The 19880-nt window shown below is 42.8% G+C and overlaps 1 protein-coding gene across 1 annotated transcript; it reads right to left on the reverse strand.

Annotated features, from left to right (window-relative positions):
- Positions 1-3105: 3105 nt before the first annotated feature.
- LOC148835928 (uncharacterized) lies at positions 3106-16868 on the reverse strand. The gene is made up of 7 exons (XM_088912860.1): positions 15376-16868; positions 12626-12696; positions 11257-11485; positions 7725-9958; positions 6236-6457; positions 5094-5225; positions 3106-3840 (listed from the first exon to the last, which is right to left on the reverse strand). The coding sequence occupies exons 1-6, from the start codon at positions 15701-15703 to the stop codon at positions 5130-5132; spliced, it is 3180 nt and encodes a 1059-aa protein (XP_088768986.1). The 5' UTR covers positions 15704-16868; the 3' UTR covers positions 3106-3840; positions 5094-5129.
- Positions 16869-19880: the final 3012 nt, after the last annotated feature.

The raw sequence follows: 19880 nt of genomic DNA on the forward strand, positions 1-19880 counted from the left end.
CTGGCTGCACTCCAGCCTGCGGTATTTAAAAACCCAGTTAGCAGCCCAGTCCTCAGTGTCTCTCCAGAGCGAAGAGCAGCAGTAGAAGATGACAAGCCACTGGCAGCTCTTTTGTGTTCTCCTCTCCTCGGCTCTGCTCCCTGCGCTGTCAGCACCTGCAGGAGCTCTGCAAGATGCTGATCCTGACAGCCCAGAGGTCCGTGACTCTGCTGCCTTTGCTCTCAACACATTCAATTACTTCAACAAGGGGCTCTACCTCTACAAAATAACCACGTTCGAGTCCGTGAAAGTGAAGGTAAGAGGCTTTAATATGATCACTTTTACATACTGTAGTAGGAAGTGTATTTGTCCAAGTTTTGTCAATGAGATTACATGCACATAATCATGACACACAAGTCATCGTATGTATCGAGTAATCTCATTTACTGTATCTCGGGTAGATGTGCTATTAACATCGACATGACAGGAAGAAAACTGTTTCAGGGAACATGCCAGAGTAATGAGGATCTCTCTAAGCTGACAGTTCCCCATTTCACTGACATTTCTGTCTGTATGATTTTACAGGGATCTCAGGACTTCTACTCCAGAAAAACATTAGAAGCCAAATTTATCCTTAAACTTGGTTCTCCTTTTCCCTCTTCTCTCAGGGGTAGAACAAAACCTCTCCACTCACTCACAGGTTCAGGGCTTTACCCTTTCCCCCTCAGATCGCCCGTCCCATGGATATTCATTCTCACCTGCTCGGTCCTCTGTTCTCCTGTGCTTGATGTTCCTGCCATCTTCCTCTCTCTCACTCCTGTCTGAAAAAGTCTCTGCTGCCAAAATGCTGCATTTCTTCTCTGCTTTTCAGCATAGAATTAACCTTCACTTGTCCCATGAAAGTGTTCAAGTTAGGCTGCAGGTAAATACTCGCAACAACTTCCAAATTATAAGGATCAACTAAAACCGTATGGTTGGACAGCTTGCTCCACACTCTAAAACCCTTTGGTTAAAAAAAATGCCTTCTCTTCTTGCCCTTAGTGTTGCTGTTCATTTTGAAGAGGTCCTCTGTTTTGACTTGTCAAAGCCTTCAAAGTCTCTTCTTTGTACAATCATGTCCGATTCTTCCATGCATCGTATCTGACAGCTGATTATCAAGACACACCTGGATAGCTGACCTGTTAGCAGCCATGAAACATCTTGAATATACCTCTCACTTGGCTGAATCTCAGCCCCTTGAATACTCAGTGCATTAAAGACTCAGCTACGCAACATCACACTTTCATGTATTGTCACAAAACCCAGATTCAATTACAGGGCATTCATCCGCTGCAAAGCAGACTGGCTGGTGTAAAGTAATGACTCAGTGGTGTGACCTGTGTTTCAGGATGTCGGTGGGGGAGAGTACACAATGGATGTGCTGCTGCAAAAAACCCAGTGCAGGAAAAAAGAGGATACTGACCCTCAGTCCTGCCTACTTATGACAAACCCACAAGACACAAAGGTGAGCCTCTTTAACATCATATCAGATGTCATCTGGCACGTTTGCATGGTGTATTACTTTATTTTGTCACATGAATTCTCATTCTGAAGAAATGGGATTTCCTCTTCCGCTTTAATGTGGCGTTGTGTCACTCACAATCAATTAATAGAGGACAACTTTTAGTTGAAAATGTGTTCAGATGTATGAGTGCTGTTCCTCTCAACATCTTCCTTTTGCTCCACTCCAGGCACTCCTGTGTCATTTTGTGGTCTTGAATGCTCCCTGGAAGCAGGAGAGAGTGCTGATTGAAAATCAGTGCCACCCGAGACAACAGGGACAGTGAGGGGCTGGAGATCACACCGGGAAAACCCTCGTGTTAGAGCAGATTCCCAGTGTCCTAAAGAAATTAACAAGATGCGTCATCCTGACATGTGACTTTCTGATTACTTTTACTCACCAAAGTAAAAAAAAAAAAAAGATTCTAAAGAAACCTGAGCGTGATTTTGTGCGTCTTTGTTTTCAGAGTATATGTCATTGAATTTAAAACTTGAAACGAATCCAGTCTTTCATGCTTTTTTGTGAATCAATGGCAGTATGGTGGTGGGGGTTCACCATAGAAAAATGACCAGATAGGCAAGGGATCCCATCTTCAAGTCGTGCTTTAATGCATGACGAAACTGGAGTTCTCCAGCTTTCCATCAGCCTTTCTTAAGCCCCAATTTAAATGAGACAAAGCTGTTACACATGTATACAGCATAAGCTATATATATTAACATAAAAGCAAAACTTTAGACAGATGCACTCTAAATAGCAGACCAATTCTACACAAAACCAGCCTTTGAATGAAAACCTCTCCTGTGTCTTGGGGACCCCCCTGGACAATGATCAGGGGTCCCCTAGAGCAAGAAAGCATATACTGTAAATATTATGGAATTTACAGTTAAACAACAAGACAGGCGTATGCTCTGTTGAGTTCACAGCAGGTAAAAAGCAGTACTCAATTTAGCAAACGTACAAGAATGAATTTTCAGGTTTTAATTGAAGTCTGTTTCGGGCCAGTTTTATCATCCCATCCGGTTTCTTAAGAAGTCACATGCTCACTCAGTCCAGAGGACTGTCTCCAACGGCACACGGCAGCACCCCATGTTTTCCTCCTCTCCTCCGTGGGAGGACTGTGGCCCATTGCAGGTGAGCTGTGGAGACCCCTCGAGCTGAGGCAGAAGTGCCCGTGGGAAGGATGGGGCAGCTCTCTGGAGGCAGACTTGGGTCAGCAAACAGGCGAGATGAAAAGAGAGCAGAGGCTGCTGACACACCTTCAGAAGGGACAAGGGAGTTTCACACTGGGCTCCCAGCCTCACAGCTCTGAACCTTCCTGGGAATTGTCAGGCCAGGATAAGGTCAACACATCCTCACCTATATTACCCTTTTCACTACCATTTTTGTCTAGATGAAAATGTCAACACAACTCAGTCTTTAGGCTCAGCGTTTCCCCACCTAATATTTATAGTCTGTCTAGAATGGATGGTAATTACTTTGAAAAATACAACCACTGTCTTGGACAACCTCACATGAGGTTACAAGATGAAATGCACTGACATGCTTGCTTCAAGTAATACCTCACAGAGAGGAAACCAGCAAGAGGATCATTGTGAAAAATGCAAAATTTATTCAAATTTGCAACAGTCTGATACAAGAAGCTTCAATTTTCCAGGCTTAAAATCCAATTCTAAAATGTTTTAATATTCAATAAATGTTCCAAACATTAAATATTTCAAAGATCTTAAATATAAAAAGGCAACATCTGCCCTCTTTTTAAAACACGAAAACTGTCAAACTTCAGTCACAAAAATTATGTCCACTGCATTTTGAAAGTCACATTCAGGCAGAACAGTTCTCATTTTAAATACACATTGTAACATTGATATAGAAACCTGTTAAAACACTGCAGCAAAAAAAATTGCAGCATTATTACAAAGGATGTGAAAGACAGATTGACTGGCAAGATTAATAAAACTTCAATTCTTTCAAGTATACCCAGTACTAAGACCAATTTGATATCTTTTCATGATTTATTAGGTTTACAATAATGCTAAGTGCATTAAAATTTTAATTAAAATATCACTTAATAACCATCTTTAAATATTCTTTTACATTATCAACATCCTACCCTACTCTTACGTAACTGGTTCAAGTTTTAACAATTTTGGCTTAAATTTAACTATGTACCTATGAAAAGGGAGACTATCATACTTCTGAATATTAATTATATCTACGTTTTAACTATAATTCTCTGCTCCAACGCCCAACGTGTATTTACATATCTTTTGGTGAAAAACGATGGGATTTTCTGCAGAGAAATGTTCCAGACTTCAGTACTCCTAAAAAAATGAAAAGAAAAATTATGTATTAATCTAGATGTATATGAATCTATGACCAGCTTATTAATTAGTACCTTAGTATTATGGAAGTAATTAACATTTGCCCCCATTTATATAACTGGGTACATTATGGGAGCAATCTGAGTGAAGTACCTTCCTCAAGAGCAGTGTCTTACCTGGAATTTGAACCTACAGCCTTCCAGTTACAATCCCACACCCCTAGTTCACTACAGTGTATCTATAGAACACCAGTTCACACTACTGTATCTTCAAAGTAACTGTTTATTCCAGTTAACTTGCTTGATATTGTCAAGGCAGGAGCCAAGAGGAGTTTGTCTACCACGACTCGAGCCCTGAGTGCTTCTGCGTTGCCTTGTCGCACCCACACTGCTGGTTTGGACAGCTAGCCAAACAATCAAACACAATCGCCAGCTGACAGGGCAGTTTTTAGGACCCTGCAGTGGAGACAGCGACCCAACACTCCATGAACGGGGCACAGACCAGTCCCCAGCTGGGCTCTCACCTTTCAAACCCCTATCGAAAGACTCCTCCAGCACAGATCCGACTCCATAACCTCTTTTGAGGCGCGGACTGAATCCACTAGGAGGGCACTAGGAACAGCGAGTCGCTGGACAGCGCACACTGCAATGACGGACCCCAGGAATGATATTGGATTATTACCGCTTCCCCCCCCCCCAATGACTGCCATTCTTAAGCACCCTCACACTAATGTGAGTGCGATGGGTGTGAGGAGCACATTGGGTACAAGACACTGTACCAGAACAAGCAGGGGATTAGGAAAAGTTTGTTAGTGGAAACCCCACTGTCACGCAGGGCTGTGGAGAAGCAGATGACAGTGGGTCATGGATTCAAAATGTGGGTACAACAGTACAGTAACGGTAAGACAGCCTCACTGCAAACCCCATCTTGAGTGTGCATGACTAAATACAATGAGATAAGCACTGTGCCCCCCGGCACAAACCCCCTGGGCAAAGTAACAAAACGCCACAGCTTGCATTTTTTAGAATCGATTTTCAAAGCAGGAGACGTGCAGTTACGCCAAGTGGCTTTCAGACTCCATGATTTTGGCCATCTCGTATGTCAGAAAAGCTCATGACTATGCCAGATTAGGAGGGGAGGATCCTCTGCACACTTCTTCTAAATGAACCCAACTTTGAGATCAGCTGCGATCTGGCAATATTCAACTCGATACATCTTGATCTAGACTGCAGGAAGGGAAAAGCAATATTTACATCTTTTTCTCGAAACTTCCAGTCCCTCCCCTTTTCCTACGTAATACACAGGCGGCATTTGTAGAGCTTCTGGTCGTGTGTTCGGATGTGGTTTTGTACATTCCTCTGCCTGAAGAAGGATTTGTTACACAACTGAAAAAGGGAATAAAAAAAAGAAGATATGATTAGATGTATGACATACCAGGCCGGATAAACACCATCATGGCAGTTTATTTTAATCTAACCCCACAACTGGTTTACAGTGCTAATAAAAGGACTTATTTTATAATGAACTGATATTTATGCAAGAAAAATGTGTATATTGCATGCCATTCATATCGCAGTTCTATCGGCACTGTGTGATTGCGTTCCATTTCCTCAAACTGCAGCATGCCTGGCAGGCACAGGCTGTGAGGAGGATTAACCAATCAAGGTCAGGATTATTCAAGCTTTTCGACACATGTGGCTGCTGCTGGATTTTCCTGTTCTGCCTCTTACTTGTTGCGTTTCCCCCTCAGACAGGTTTCACAAGACTCTCTACCTTTTTCATTCTGCCACGTTTGCCAGTTGTTTCGCCAACTTTATATTCTTGTGAAAACAACTAAAACAAAAACGCCACTCAGCTGCAGGAGAGGAAGGGGCGTGTGGATACAGGTCTGTGCTTAGCGTTTCCCCTAAGAGAAGTGAAGTCTTCACTTTCCTTCATTTTCTCCGTTCCTTGCAGCAGACTAGCTCTTAACAGGTTGGTGTGAGACAACAACATGCACAGACCAGGACATAGCCCTGCCGTTTTCACATAACGGGTAATACTACGGACAGCAGTTCATACAAACCTTCCCCAGAACTGCACAGATTATGGTTCTTATATTTGTTCAGATCACTGCATAGATTTTGCTGTAATGTTTCAAATTGCGGTAGAGATATAGTTGGAATAGATTTGATGAGTATTAGTCTGCCTCAGTCGACTAAATTTAAGTACTGCACTTATTATCATAAATTAATACACAATGAATAAATGAATACATAATTAGAGCACATACCAAACATGAGAACTATAGCAAATATATTTAATACCAAATATATTATATGCCAAACGTCATCAGCCTGTGCCAGTGTCAGGGGTTTCCAATGCTGACTTCCACACAAAGCTCGGCGGTACTCACCGGGCACGGCCAGTGCTTCCCTTCGATGTGGCGGATTCTGTGCATGATGAGAGTGTCGCAGTTCTTGTAGAAGGCGCTGCATTCGGGGCAGGTGTGCGACACCACAGAGGTGATGTTCCCGGGGACTCTCCTGGCCGCGCGGAGCCTCCTGAGCCGTTTCCGCCGGAGGCTCTCCAGCAGCTTGGACTGGCCGCTCCGGAGCCACACCAGCCGGCGCAGGTTCTGGCAGGCCACAACGCGAGAATGAGGGAGCCGGCAGCCCAAGACTGGCGGGGGCACGTACGCACCCACAAATCAAACGGATACAGCGCAACAAATTCTACCGACAAGCAAGTCTCTCTTTTCAGAGGGCGGGCGAGTTTCAGCTGCCACAGGACTCCCAGGAAAATACAGGAGCTGCATCAGAATAAGCCCCCTCAACTTATGATCACTTGTGTAAGGGCCCCTCATAGCCTTTTCTGTTCAAGACTAAAAAGCCCTGAAAAATATCTGGTTTCTTTTCTGTGGACTGATAACAAAGAAGGAATATTTCTGTGGTCATACTAGTGCATTGTAAAATGTATATTTCCATGACGCAAACCCTCAGCATTTATAACTATGCATCATCCCTGTCGATATAAAGTTGATTGCTCAATCTTAGAATTTCAATTTTCATTTGTTGATTGTACAGCTTTTCCTAATCCTGCTATATTTTGGATTCGTGTGGAAACTTGAATGTATCCAAATCTAGACAGGTAATATATATTAGAGCAGTGGTCCTAATATACATGCGGTACTCCACTACTTACACTGCCCCAGGTTGAGCATTCATCTCTTATCTCATATTTCTAACTCCATTAACAAGTTCTCAGTCTAAACACATTTTTCCCCCAAATGCCTAAAGCATGTAATTTGAGAAATAACCTTTTATGAGGAACTTAATCCAACTGAAGATCTAAATACCCCATATTGAATGCTTTGTGTGTCCATAATAAAATTATTGGACTCTTAAATTAAACATTCTGGCTGCTAGATTTTAATCAGCACTCAGGACCTAGCTACTATTGCCAATAAATGATAAAAACGGAATAGTTAAAATAACTAAACAACTCATGAGCTATCACTTAAAGAATAATGGGAATCATAAGCATTGTGAGTTATATATGAATGAATGGGTTAAATGCCACCTGGTCATGTATACAGTACTCCTTAATGGTTCTGAAACCCAGCTGCTAGCACAGAGTTCAACACATTTCTCTCCCCATCCTACTAAGGGAAAAAGAAAAAGAAATCGCTTCAAGAGCTCCACTGCAGTAAAAACAATATGATAAACAGTGGCACTCCAGAACCATGACTGGGAAACTATCGCAGCTCTCCTAAGGGTTTCTTCACCTGTAATGCTGAAATTAATTAACTTTAATATTTGCTAGTGGATTCATCTCCCTTCTCCCCCCTCACCTAAATCTCTTGCCAACGAGATGATCCGTTGTAGGAAATGACAAGCGCTCACCTTTGGTACCTCCTTGGCGACGGCAGGTCGCGCCCCACGCTCAGCCAGCGCCCTCACTGGGCCCCCATTCTCCAGCCCTGCTCTGCGGACAGAGGTCTGCGCCAGCCCAGCCTCACTCAGCGCGCTCCTCTTGGCCTGGGGCCTAGTGCCCTTGGCCTCCCGCAGGCACCTGTCAAAGCCAGGCAGGGCCCTCGCTTCTCTGACTGCCCTTCGCGTCCTGCCTGCAATTTCCGAAAACCCGCTCCTGCTACATCCTTCCTCTTTGGTACTTTTCCGAGAGACCGGCTTCGCGAGGGCCACTTCGGGTGTCGTGCTTTCTCTTTTAATGGCGCTGCTCGACATCAGTATGGTGTTTCCCGGTCTGTACAAGCTAAACAAAAACCCAGCATCCAGGAGCTTTTGTGTGGGTTTGCTTTTCCTTTTCCCCAGGTCAAAAAAGGGTTCGGTTTTGCACACCACTGTCTGAAGGCTTTGGCTTTTGGCACCCAAATTCCAGGGCTTGGTTTCCCTTCCAGCTCGTCCACAGTCTTTCTGAAGCGTACAGTTATCCAGCTCCTGCACTTCCGCTTTCAGTGAGAGGTTTTGCCCGGCACAGGCAGAGCTGGGAAACATGCCTGAGCCAGACTGCCTGTTACTCCTGAGCACCCGACCAGTGCTCCCTGTGACGCTTCCCGGCAGCACCTCCAAAGAGCAGCCCCTGGAGATGGACTTCTTAACTTTAAGGGACAAGAAGGACTCCATGTGGCTAGGTGCCAAATTCAAAGGCCGTTTCTGTGTGCTGCTTACAGTTCCCTGCTGAGACCCTGCTGGGTATTTGAGCCCTCCTTGCAGGTGAGCATTTCCAGACCGGAGTCTTGAGAGAGGCTGTGTGTGAAGTGCGGGGGTTGAGTCACTCCTGCACCTGGCAGCCCTCGTCTCCCTCAGGCCGTGGGCAGCCCTCTGTTCTGCCTGCAACGTCGACTGCACAGCTGCGGCTCTGCTTCTCGTGTTTCTGTCGGGGGTCAGGCCACACCCGCCTCTCTTCAGCCCCAGCTCCTCCATGCTGACGGCAGTGGGCTCCGTTTTGATGGCTCTCTTAACGCTCAGGTTTCTCCTTCCCTCTGCCTTTGTGCAGTTAAAGGCTGGAAGCGTGCCGGCCTCACCCAGAGATGTTGGCTTGGACGCACCGCGGCGCTCTTCTCCCGGGCGGGCCTCAGAATTGGGCTGAACCGTTCTCGGTTTTCGTCTGGTAGTCAGAGAATAGCTACTCACTTTCAGTTTCCTAAGCCTCTTCTTCTGCCTCCAGCCGGTGGGCTCCTCGCCGCAGACTACCAGGGATTTGCGCTGCAGGCCCAGCACGCTGAGGAGCTTGTACTTCTCTAGCGTCGTTGGCGATTGCACCTCTTCCTCTATGGGCTCCTCTTTAATCGGGGAACTGAAGGCCAAGGAGGAAGAGGACACCGGTTCCTGGCTACACTCTGCTGGGTGAGAATAACGGAGCTTCTGCTTGTACTTCACAGAAGGAGGGACAGACCCCCCCTCCACCGTTTCTTTCAAAGGCCCTTCCACCCTCTGCAAGGGCATGGAGCGCAAGGTCATGCTGGGGTGCCGGGGAGCAGGCGAGAGCGTTGGCGCGGAAGCAGCGAGGCTGCGGGGCGACTTTCTCTTATTGGACGGTGATTTGAAATCCATGAGTTTCAGCCTTTTCTTTGAGCTGCTCTGGAAGGGCTCCTCCTGCACCGTTGGAGCAGGAGTAGAGCACCAGGGCGGTCTGCACGCGGCCTCAGCTCTCAGGTCATCGCACGGACCCAATCCCAGCCTGAGACCATTCTCGAAATGGGGTGCCCGGCTTTCCTCAGGACCCCTTCTGCTGGACTCCCCGAGCCAGCCAAGAGTCGTCTTCAGACAGTCTTCAGCCTTTGCCTTCTTCCCCTGCTTCCGACACGGAGCCTCCTTTCCTGCAGAGGGCGCCACACCGTCCTGTGGGTCTTCAATCTTGCAAATGAACACGGAGGCATCTGTGGAAGCAGGCAGGGGGCTCCCAGAGATACTGTCCCTCTGGCAATGGATTCCCGAATTGTTTTTCGTGCCCATATGTCCCTGCTCTCTCTCGATGGCTTTGCACACTTCCACGACCGGCCACATCCGAAAGTGCCTGGCCATGGCGGAGACCTCGATGAGATTCTCCAGCTTCAGGGACAGCGTGGAGCTATAGGAGAACTCCAGCAAGGGCAGAAAGCTCTCCTCACTGTACCCTGGGAAACACAGAAATGAAGGGGTGCAATGACTTAGCATATGTTTTACAGTACTTCAACTTAGTGCCCAGCATTTCAAATTTCGCAACCTGTAAAACACAGCTCAGGTGCTACGCAATTTATAACCTGAACTGCATGAGCTTGGCAGCGATCTGAGATTAAGTGAATTAAAAACTTTCAAAGGGTTTTAATTTGAGTTGGGGAAAAAAAGTGTATATATAATGCAAACTATGCATTGGAGACCAACAGGTTTTGATGAGGAACAAGTACAGGGTTTATTCCGTGCTGAAAAGAGAAGAAAAAGAAACAACATTTTGGCTGTGAAGGCTTCTTCAGTTGCGGCTCCACAGCCTAATATGCGTTTCCTTTCTTCTCTTTTCCACATGTAATAAACCTTTACGTGTTCCTTTGCAGCCTACGCATGCTGACGAAGCTCCCTTCTTGAACGAATACGTTTTGATGTTGCCTAAAATATATTGCCTAATTCAGTATTACACCACCTAGCTGTGTTATTGATTGCCAGGCAAACCATCACAACAGCTCAAGCTCAAGACCTGCAAGTATAAGTACAGGCAGTGATATCATTGTGGAGTTGCACATGCAGTGAAAGCAGCAGCTCCTGGAAAGGAAACTTCACATGGGAACAACTCAGAAAATCGTAGGTACTGCAAGACTGCAGCCCATCTTCACATTTCACCCGCTGAAATGACAGGTGGGCGAGTGAAACTCTTACTGACAAAGCAAGTAGACGAGGCACAAAACCCCTATTTATCCAAAAGCAACACGAAGTTCCTCAGAGTAAACTCTCTGCATGACAGAAAAATAACCAGTAGCGATCTTGCTGCAAATACAGGTGTTAAAGTTCCTTCAAGTACAGTGAACAAGTCAGCAGGAAATGGCCTTAATGAGTGCGTAGCGGCTCGGAGAACATTCAACCATCAAAATGAAATGAGGAATAAACTGGGAGCCAACAGTCTGTCCATCTGCCATTTTGACCACTGCAAAGTCTATAGCTCTTTACAGGAGAGTGAGCTTGGACTAAAACAGAGATGCAGCTCTAATGCAACTACAAGCTCCATGTGCCTAACAGGACCCAGGGGTCACTGCTGTGAAACAACCAACTGCACTGCTGGGCCAAATGTGTATTTTGTAGTCTTTGAGCACAGCCATAAGTCAGCCAGTGTTACAATCCAAGCACACGGAGGTGACATCTGAACTACAGCCGCTCTGAAGAATAAGAATATGTATGATATCCGTTTACAATCCGAGATTGCAAGGAAGCTCAGGACAGGGCTCACCCGTTAGGTCGATCGCGGTCTGCGGACTGGCCGTGGAGTCCATCTCGGTGAAGATCTCCTGGAAGTACTCGCTCACAGCAGCGAGCACAGCCTTGTGGGCGGAGAAGGACCTCCCCCCCACCTTCAGGGTGATGTCGCAGAAGAGCCCCTCCCCGCGCTGGCCGTTCAGTTTGCAGAGCAAGTCGTTCCCGTACGACGACAAGGTTTTGGAAACAGGCTGCTGGTGGACCTAAAGGGCAATAAACCGCGTTAGAACGGACATGAAAACAAACTGAAACAAATCATGTAGTTTTTTGTTATTATAAAAATATATAGGGTATACCTGCCTGGGCAGATACCCGATCACAAGTTTTAAAACGAGCTTGCACTGCAGCTCATAAAATACCATTACTTGGCAGAAACTTTTTTCAGTATCCTCAACACAAACCATTAATAATTCCCTCGATGCCTCAATGACACCCTTTTTTGAATTTCTTTGAGAAAACCAACAGAACAATTACAGTTATCTAACCATCTAAAGCATTTTTTGGGGGGGTGATTGAAAAAATGAAGCATCAAAGGTGAACGTAACCCCACTGGGCTCAGCTCATATCTGCTGGAATAACTGCCTTGAATTGAGGGCTGCATTTCTAAACTGTTGCACCCACCAAAGAGAGAAACTTCATTTAAAAATGTACCCCTGCAGCATAATGACAATGTGCCTTTCAGTATATACTGAAAATTAAGACAATTTTCCATTTGGGTGTCCAAAATCAGAAAACATAAAGCCTCCTATAACTGTCAGACATACACCCTGTGGTTGGTGTGCACTCCATGCTTTAAGCCTGTGACTAAACTATTTTACTCGCCTTTAACCTGCAAAACCTCCTATATAGCATTCTGGAAGCACAAAGAAAGTGCTGAACACTGAGTTTAAGTGGACAGATCATCATCTTCGCCAATTCAAAAGAAACACTGTATTATGTACACATTTCATGCACAAATACTATAATTAATTAGGAATGGTTGCCATTCGTGGAGACATTCTTTCAGCCCACCTAGTCCATTTGGCATTTAGTAGCTAATTGATCCTAAGATCTCATCTGTCTGTTTCTTGAAAGAAGCCATTCAATAGCATGGCTGGTAGCTTGTTCCACACTCCCATACACCCACAAACCCACATTACGGTAATATCACCATATGTGTGGAAAAGAGATTCCATTTTAAAATCATTAGATGTGAAATATGGGCTTTGAATAGCATCTCTGCGCTTGAAACATCCTTTAGCTTTCATCTTTAAGTTTAACACTCCACATGAAGTACTGTTCCTTCACAGAAATGTATAAATCACACAGCCTTCAGAAGGCCAGGGCCAACCACAGGCACTTACATGTCCTCCATCATGTTTCTCTCTGCATTCCTCACATCCCAGGACGTATTCTCGGATGTGACAAAACATTCCTGAAACACAAAGCGAAAGGAGAAAACCTCTGAAACCTTTGTTTTAATGCTACATTGTACAGGCTTATTTCAACTTGCGTTTAGTTTGTAAGTATTCCGTTTACAATACAAATTACACATTAAATAAAGATAAAATAAATTTAAATTAAATTTTTAAATTTAAAAAATGCCAATTGGAATCATTTTAAGAGGTATAAAGCTATTTACAACCAAGCTAATGAAAACGACGAGACCCCTTTTCCTGCAACATAGTCAATATGGCACACTCCCATCCACCCTTTGAAAAAGTCATTTAGATGTAAAAAAGACCCCTCTCTGTTTTTTAAAGAACAATTTAAAGCTGCGACCTTGTTTTACGCATGCCTTTTAGGAAAATATGTGGAGGAATAAACGGCTTTGAAAATCTCTATGACTCTATGAAAAGAAGAACATGTTGGACATATTTGGTCTTAAAAATAAATACTAGCTTGTACAACTAAAAATATTTCTATCTAAAAAAGACAATGGAAAACTTCTCAAATAAATCAATTATCACTTTCTGCAGAAAATTCATACAAGAAAGAATGCAAGAAAATAAGTTTTACAAAAACGTTTATAGGCAAATTTGTGTGTGGAGTTTGTATGTTCTCCCTGTGTACAGGTGTTTTTCCTCTGGGTGCTCCAGTTTCCTGTCTCAGTCCAAAGACGTGTTGGTGAGTTAATTGGCTCCTGTGAAAACTGGCCCTAATGTGAGTGTGTGCATCTATGTTTGCCTGCCTTTCCTACGATGGACTGGCAACCCATCCAGGGTGTGTTCTGCCCTGCACCCACTGCTTGCCAAGATAGATTCCAGCTCTCCTTCGTCACTGAATTAGAAGCAGCTCAAAAACAGGTGTTTTTTAATCTTAAAAAGTCACTAACTTGCATTTGAATGATCTCTTGATAGAAGTACTAAGAAAGTCGATTAGAAGCTGCCCAAAAACAAAAGTAAAGTGAGTTCCAGAAAGACAGGAAGATGTCCCTTTTAATAGAGCAGCACTGCGTTTAGAATCTCCAACCCATCTTTAGATATTTTAAAATGTCATCGTATGCACCTCATTTTGTTCTGGAGCCCTTAAGTTGACTTTGATCATCCTGCTTAGATAGACATCTTTAAAAAGTCAATTAAATTAATGAAGGCTTTGATCCTTGATTGCTTAATTAAACCAAGCGCTCAAGATCACATATAATAATGACTCACTGTAGGAAAGAAGTCAAGTTGGTAAGACAGTCTCGCCAGTGCAAACGGTCACCTGTGGCTGTACAGTGTGTTGTTAACATATAATTCATATAATGTCATATAATTCTGTAAAGGCGCTATATCAAATGAAAGACTGGTTGAGACTGATCAACTGACTTGTGAAAAGGCATGCGCACCACATCACTTGGAGCATTACACGTCTTGGCAGTGTGAGCATGACAAATCAAAGCTCCAGATAAGCCAAGGGCAACTCACTTCTTTTGAGCTGCTCCTGTAGGACAGTTAGGGCTGTATGAGACTTGGAAATATTTCACCACTGTATTTTTGGGGGGAATGCCCTCCAATGAGCATATACCAAAAATTGCCAAATGAAACCAGGGGATAATAAAGCTTTATTGTGTAAAATGTGACTTTGTGCTTTTGTCAAAACAGAAGCCTACCAGAATAAGCATTTAGTGCCGTGTGATTTTACTGGTCCGTGCTTTTACGGAACACCTCTGAGAAAGTAAAGAATGGTTTTATTTGGATTGGGTTTTCCAGCGATTTTGGTGTGGATCGAATGATTGCTGGTTGATTCAAGACACTTTTAAGGATTGTACATTACAGCAATAATAACGTGGGTCGTTCCTGCCTAATTCCCAGCAAGCACAACGAGATCTGTCATTGCACTGGACTGTAAATCCTTGACATCACTTCCTGAATACACCATTCCGTCATTTCTGAGTGTTGTATGATGTCAACACCACGGGCTGCGACAGAACTTGACGCCAAAGGTATCGAGTTTTGGAACCGAAAGTAAAAACGTGCAGTGGACATTTACATTTTCTGCCACCAGGTTTGGTAGAGGACCCTACATCGTGCACGTTTTCGTCGTTTTACACCTTCAAAGCTGCCAAGCAGTGGCATAGTGAGAGTTTAACATACAGAGCAAGATCAAGTTAATTAATAGTACTACCATACATAAATTAACACTAACAAACGATTCACGCCTCCGATTTAGAAATCCTACTGTGAAATTCAAATGAATCTCGTTATCGTTTTTACAACACAGTATAATATTGGAACTAGTACAAAAACCGAACAGCACTAAATCACTTCACCACTGAAAGTATTTTGTTTTTGCTCTTGTACGAACCAGGTGATATTAAGGAGCGGTTAAATGATCTGTCTAGTTTTTAAGCCATCCTGCGAAAATAAAACTTCTAAGAACCATTTTTACCATCTCTGGTAAAAAAAAACCCAACAGTTAAGGTACGTAAAATAATTGGAGAATCTACGACTGTAAAAAATAAATGTCATTTAAAAACTAAAAAGTGAATCTTATCTCAGCTACCAGAGAATTGAGAACCGCGTGTAACTTGTCCACACTTGATATGTCCAGCGGTGCACCGTGCGCTGCAGCTCCAGGTAGACATACGATAATTGAACCCCCCCTACAGTAAACATATAGGAGACTGTACCTTCCCACCAGTAGTTTTCTGCCACAAATCTGTAGGTATCCTCCAGGGTGTGGTGCGTCTTCCCCAGCCTCTTCTGATGAAAAGTTGCAATGGCATTGCGCCTCCTGTCCGTGTCCAGCACTTCTCTGTAGTTAATGTATCCCTTCTCCAACTTTTTACGGTACAAAACTCCATCGATGACCTCGAAGAAGGGCGAGGATACCGTTTCCCCCTCTGCGGAATCATTGATAAGCGCATTCCTTCCAAGTTCCTGCTTTTCCAGCAGATGTTTGTTACAGAAAGTGTCCTCATTAGCATAGGGCTTGTTGTAGGCGCAGTCGCCGGCCATTTTTTTGCCGGCTTCCTTGTTTACAGCCTTCTTAATCGTTTTGTAGTTCCCAAAAGCAATTATTTGCTTTTACTTTTCGTTTAAACCCGGCAAGAACAGTTAAATTAATTCACTCGCAGCTCCTGAAACAGCCCTTAGCCTTAAAACTAAAGCCACGCAACTCAACTAACATTTCTCGCGCAGTTAAAGATCCTAATCACACTCGCAAAGCTTCTCCTAACTTTATGTGAGATTTACTAGCACCCTATATACCTGAAAATGGTAATAAAGTATGCGTACAATCAAGCATGTTCAATAACGTGTTACTACCATTGATATGTATACAAAATATAAATGATGTATCAAAAAACACCATAAAGGTTATGTTAAGCAACCTGATGTCATGTACACATATATATACAGTCTTTGAAAAAAAAATGTAGTGAATTTTAAAACGGTTGTACTCGAAATGAGATATTTTCATGCAAACAGTCTTTTACAAAATGTACGGGCAAATATTATTCAAAAAGTCAAAAAAAAAGATTACAAATTCATTTGACCGCACTCCGCGTCACGAATTATAACTCCAGCGACATGTGGCTCAAACAGCCACTCTCTGTACTTTCTAGACCAGATCTCATGTTCCTCGAATCGGGTCCACAAAACAGAAAACATAATTAAAACATCTACGTTAAATTTGAGTAGACTGCGCTAAAAATAATTTAAAAAAAAAAACTTTGGTTCACGCTATTTTTTGCGCGTTTGTAGTCTGATGTAACTTTGCTCCTACCAATTCCAAAACGCACCGCTTATTTCTTGGCAAACCCCGGCGCACAAGGCAAAGCAAACTGCAGCGACAAAACTACCACACTGGGCTAGGTCTCTAGTCAGATGATCAGCTTATCTTTGAGCCCACTAGTGGAAGCTGTAGTCCAACCCATCACCGTGCGCTTCAAACCATCCTGCGCAGCAAAACAATTTGATCTTTTTTTTCCCCCCCAAAAAAAATCAAGTCGCACGTCCTTTCACTCGGTCCGGGGTTCCGACAGTACCGTTGAAGAGCCACCCTCCAGTGAGGCAGATACTCCAAACCGCAGAATTAAAACTATCGGCTCGAAATGTATCAATATTGGCTCTTCTGTCGCCACAACTCCTTCAGCTCTCCCGTAGTCAGATGATCAAATAATCCAATTCTTTAACTCGTAACCTTCTACTGGTTACCATGGGCCAACCTAACATGGTAAAAAAGGCATCGATTGCCCTCCCTATGCCAAAGCCCATTAGCAGAGAGTTTCAGGAGCTCCCACTTCTGACGATACTATTGGTTACTAGTCGCGTCACTCACAGTGGAGGTGATTTTTTTTCCCTTTCTTGTTTTAAATAAATCAAGATAGGTTGATGACATAATCGTTGTCCGTCGCTGCAGCGGGCGGACGGGTTAATTGTTTCAAAACAAGTGTATCTGTGCTGAGAAGCTTGTGCAACATAGAAATAACTGCGCTCTTTCAAGGAATAAACGGTGTTTTCGGAGGGAATGAATTCAAGATTAATCAAATGGTTAACACGTCTCGCATCACACGGTTTTATTTTGTGGATTTAAACTGGTCTATCACTTTTTAAAGGAAAAGCTTAGCATAGTGGTTACCTAATTATAAATCATACACGATTTTTTTTTCAGAAAATGAGTATTTAAAACGAAGTAATGTAATGCGTGGTTTATGTTTAAAGTTTGGAATTAAATGGAAGCTCGAAACAATTAGGCTTCAAGATACAATAGTACAGTACATACAACAAAAATTAGCATGAGAGGGATTTCTTGAAGTTACGTTATTTTTGTATATTAGTGCTCACCTGGTCTATTTTTTAATTTTAAATTTATTAAAGCAATTTTTTACATTATTCTTTTGCCATTTCAGTTAACATATGTGGAGACGTTTATACATTTCTTTGTATTTAAGTGTAACAGCTAATTCAGCGTACTCCGCTGAAATGAGAGTAAACTTATTTTGATCAAATTGAGAAGAAAATTCCCTCAGTGAATATAGTTTAAATACGGTGCAATTTATAGTATTTAAAATTTGTTATAAATACATTATTATAACAATACATTTGTTATAGGTCAAACCGCTAATACACTCTGCTTGTAAAATAGAATCTGCTTAGTAGCATATATTACGTAACCTTGCTCGTTCAACAATTAAAAAGTAATGTGAAAACGTTTCTCGCCCTCTTGAATTTTATCGACATTATTTTTCCAAAGTAAAAAAATGTATTTACCTATTTGTAATATGTGTTTCCATATGAAATCTCGTACAATAAAACGCATAATGAGTATCAATAAAGATTGTCTCGTCCGTCGACAATTTCACCAATTTACAGTCAATGTAAGGCTGTTTTTAATTTATATATGTTTATGCTTTTTATATACCTTTATACAATTGCTAAAAATAATTTAAAATTAATCATCTTGTGCGAACTTTAAGAACTGCAGTCGTGTGAAATAAATATTTTCAAGCAGCACATTACTAACTACTGCTAACTACTGGCCTCAGAGACATCCGAGACCCGCTCAGAACAGGCTCAAAATGATTGTCCTGGCCTTGTCTTATGTCTGTATAACTGCCTTTCCTGAAACTACTTCCGAAAACAGGCTTCACATGTATCAAAGAATGTCCTGTCTTTACTTGGAAATATGTAGCCTAATATAGAGGTACAGTGTGTGTTGTTGATGTTTTTGTCGTGAGCAGACCCTGTTATAGTTCTCCATTCTCTCCACAGAGAAAAGGGGAAAATATATTTTAAAATACATGTTTCTCAAAAGATAATTGAGATAAATACTGTGTTTATAAATATTTTATTCACCTGTGTTAATTGCTGTTCCTGAGCCATAACACTTTTTACTAGTGATAAAGTAAAAAAAAAAATTGTTCTTGCTATAATAAATGAATAATTAATTCCTTTCACTTATATAGTGCTTTTCTGGACACTCCATTTAAGGCACTTTACAGGTAATGGGGACTCCCCTCCACCACCACCAATGTGTAGCCCCACCTGGATGATGCAATGACAGCCAAAGTGCACCAGACCGCTCACCACACATCAGATATCAGTAGGGAGGAGAGCAGAGTGATGAAGCCAATTAATAGATGGGGATTATTAGGAGGCTAATGGGAAATTTGGCCAGGAAACCCTGGTAACATCCCCACTCTTTTTGAGAAATGCCCTGTGATTTTTAATGACCACAGAGAGTCAGGACCTCGGTTTTACATCTCATCTGAAGGACAGTGCCTTTCTACAGTACAGTGTCCCTGTCACTATACTGGGGCATTAGGACCCACATAGACCACAGGGTGAGTGCCCCCTACTGACCCCACTAACATGTCTTCCAGCAGCAACCTTAGTTTTTCCCAGGAGGTCTCCCATCCAGGTAGTGGCCAGGCCCACACCTGCTTAGTTTCAATGGGTTGCCACTTGTGAGTTGCAGGGTGATATGGCTGCTGGCAAAACATACTCTGCTGGGGAATTGAACACAGAACCTTCTGGGTATTAGGCACATAATTATACCACTGTGCCAAACTATCAGTTATGATTTAAACTTATTATGATCAATAACCTTAATTGTAGTAAACTTCCTATGGCATTTCCTAAGAAGTAATGCATTTCATGTTACAAGTGTTTACTCACAAAGGAACTGGGGACAATATTTTGACTCCCAAAAAGTCACTAAAATACTCTGAATCCCAAAAAGGAGTAGGTTTTTGCCACTCTTTGTACACTGTTTATAATGTTGTGCAACAATAAAGGAACAAATGATTTAAGCAAGGCCTTTTGTTTGCTTGGCATCCTCTTAAAAAATAATTAAATTCTCCCTGTTTTCCTCTTTCTCCAATGTTACCTGAATTGGTATTTTTCCATGTTTATCATGAAATGGAAGATAAACGAGTCAGAAAGCCACTAAAGAAAAATGGGGAAATGTACTTCCAGCCAAAAAGTTGTGAGTTGATATGATGTGAATAGGTTTGAATATTGTAATGAAATCTGTTGCCCAAGGTGAATGGAGATAAGCCTTTGGATTCTCAGTGTTCAGTGCTCCACTAAAAAGTGTTTGTTTTGTCTATTGGTAAGTTTCATGGACAAACGATACTGTGATACATGCTGATATACACACATACACATCACAGACTGTACGTCTGTGACA

Source organism: Atractosteus spatula, chromosome 4, assembly GCF_055471065.1.
Source record: "Atractosteus spatula isolate fAtrSpa1 chromosome 4, fAtrSpa1.hap1, whole genome shotgun sequence".
NCBI classification, from domain to species: Eukaryota; Metazoa; Chordata; class Actinopteri; order Semionotiformes; family Lepisosteidae; genus Atractosteus; species Atractosteus spatula.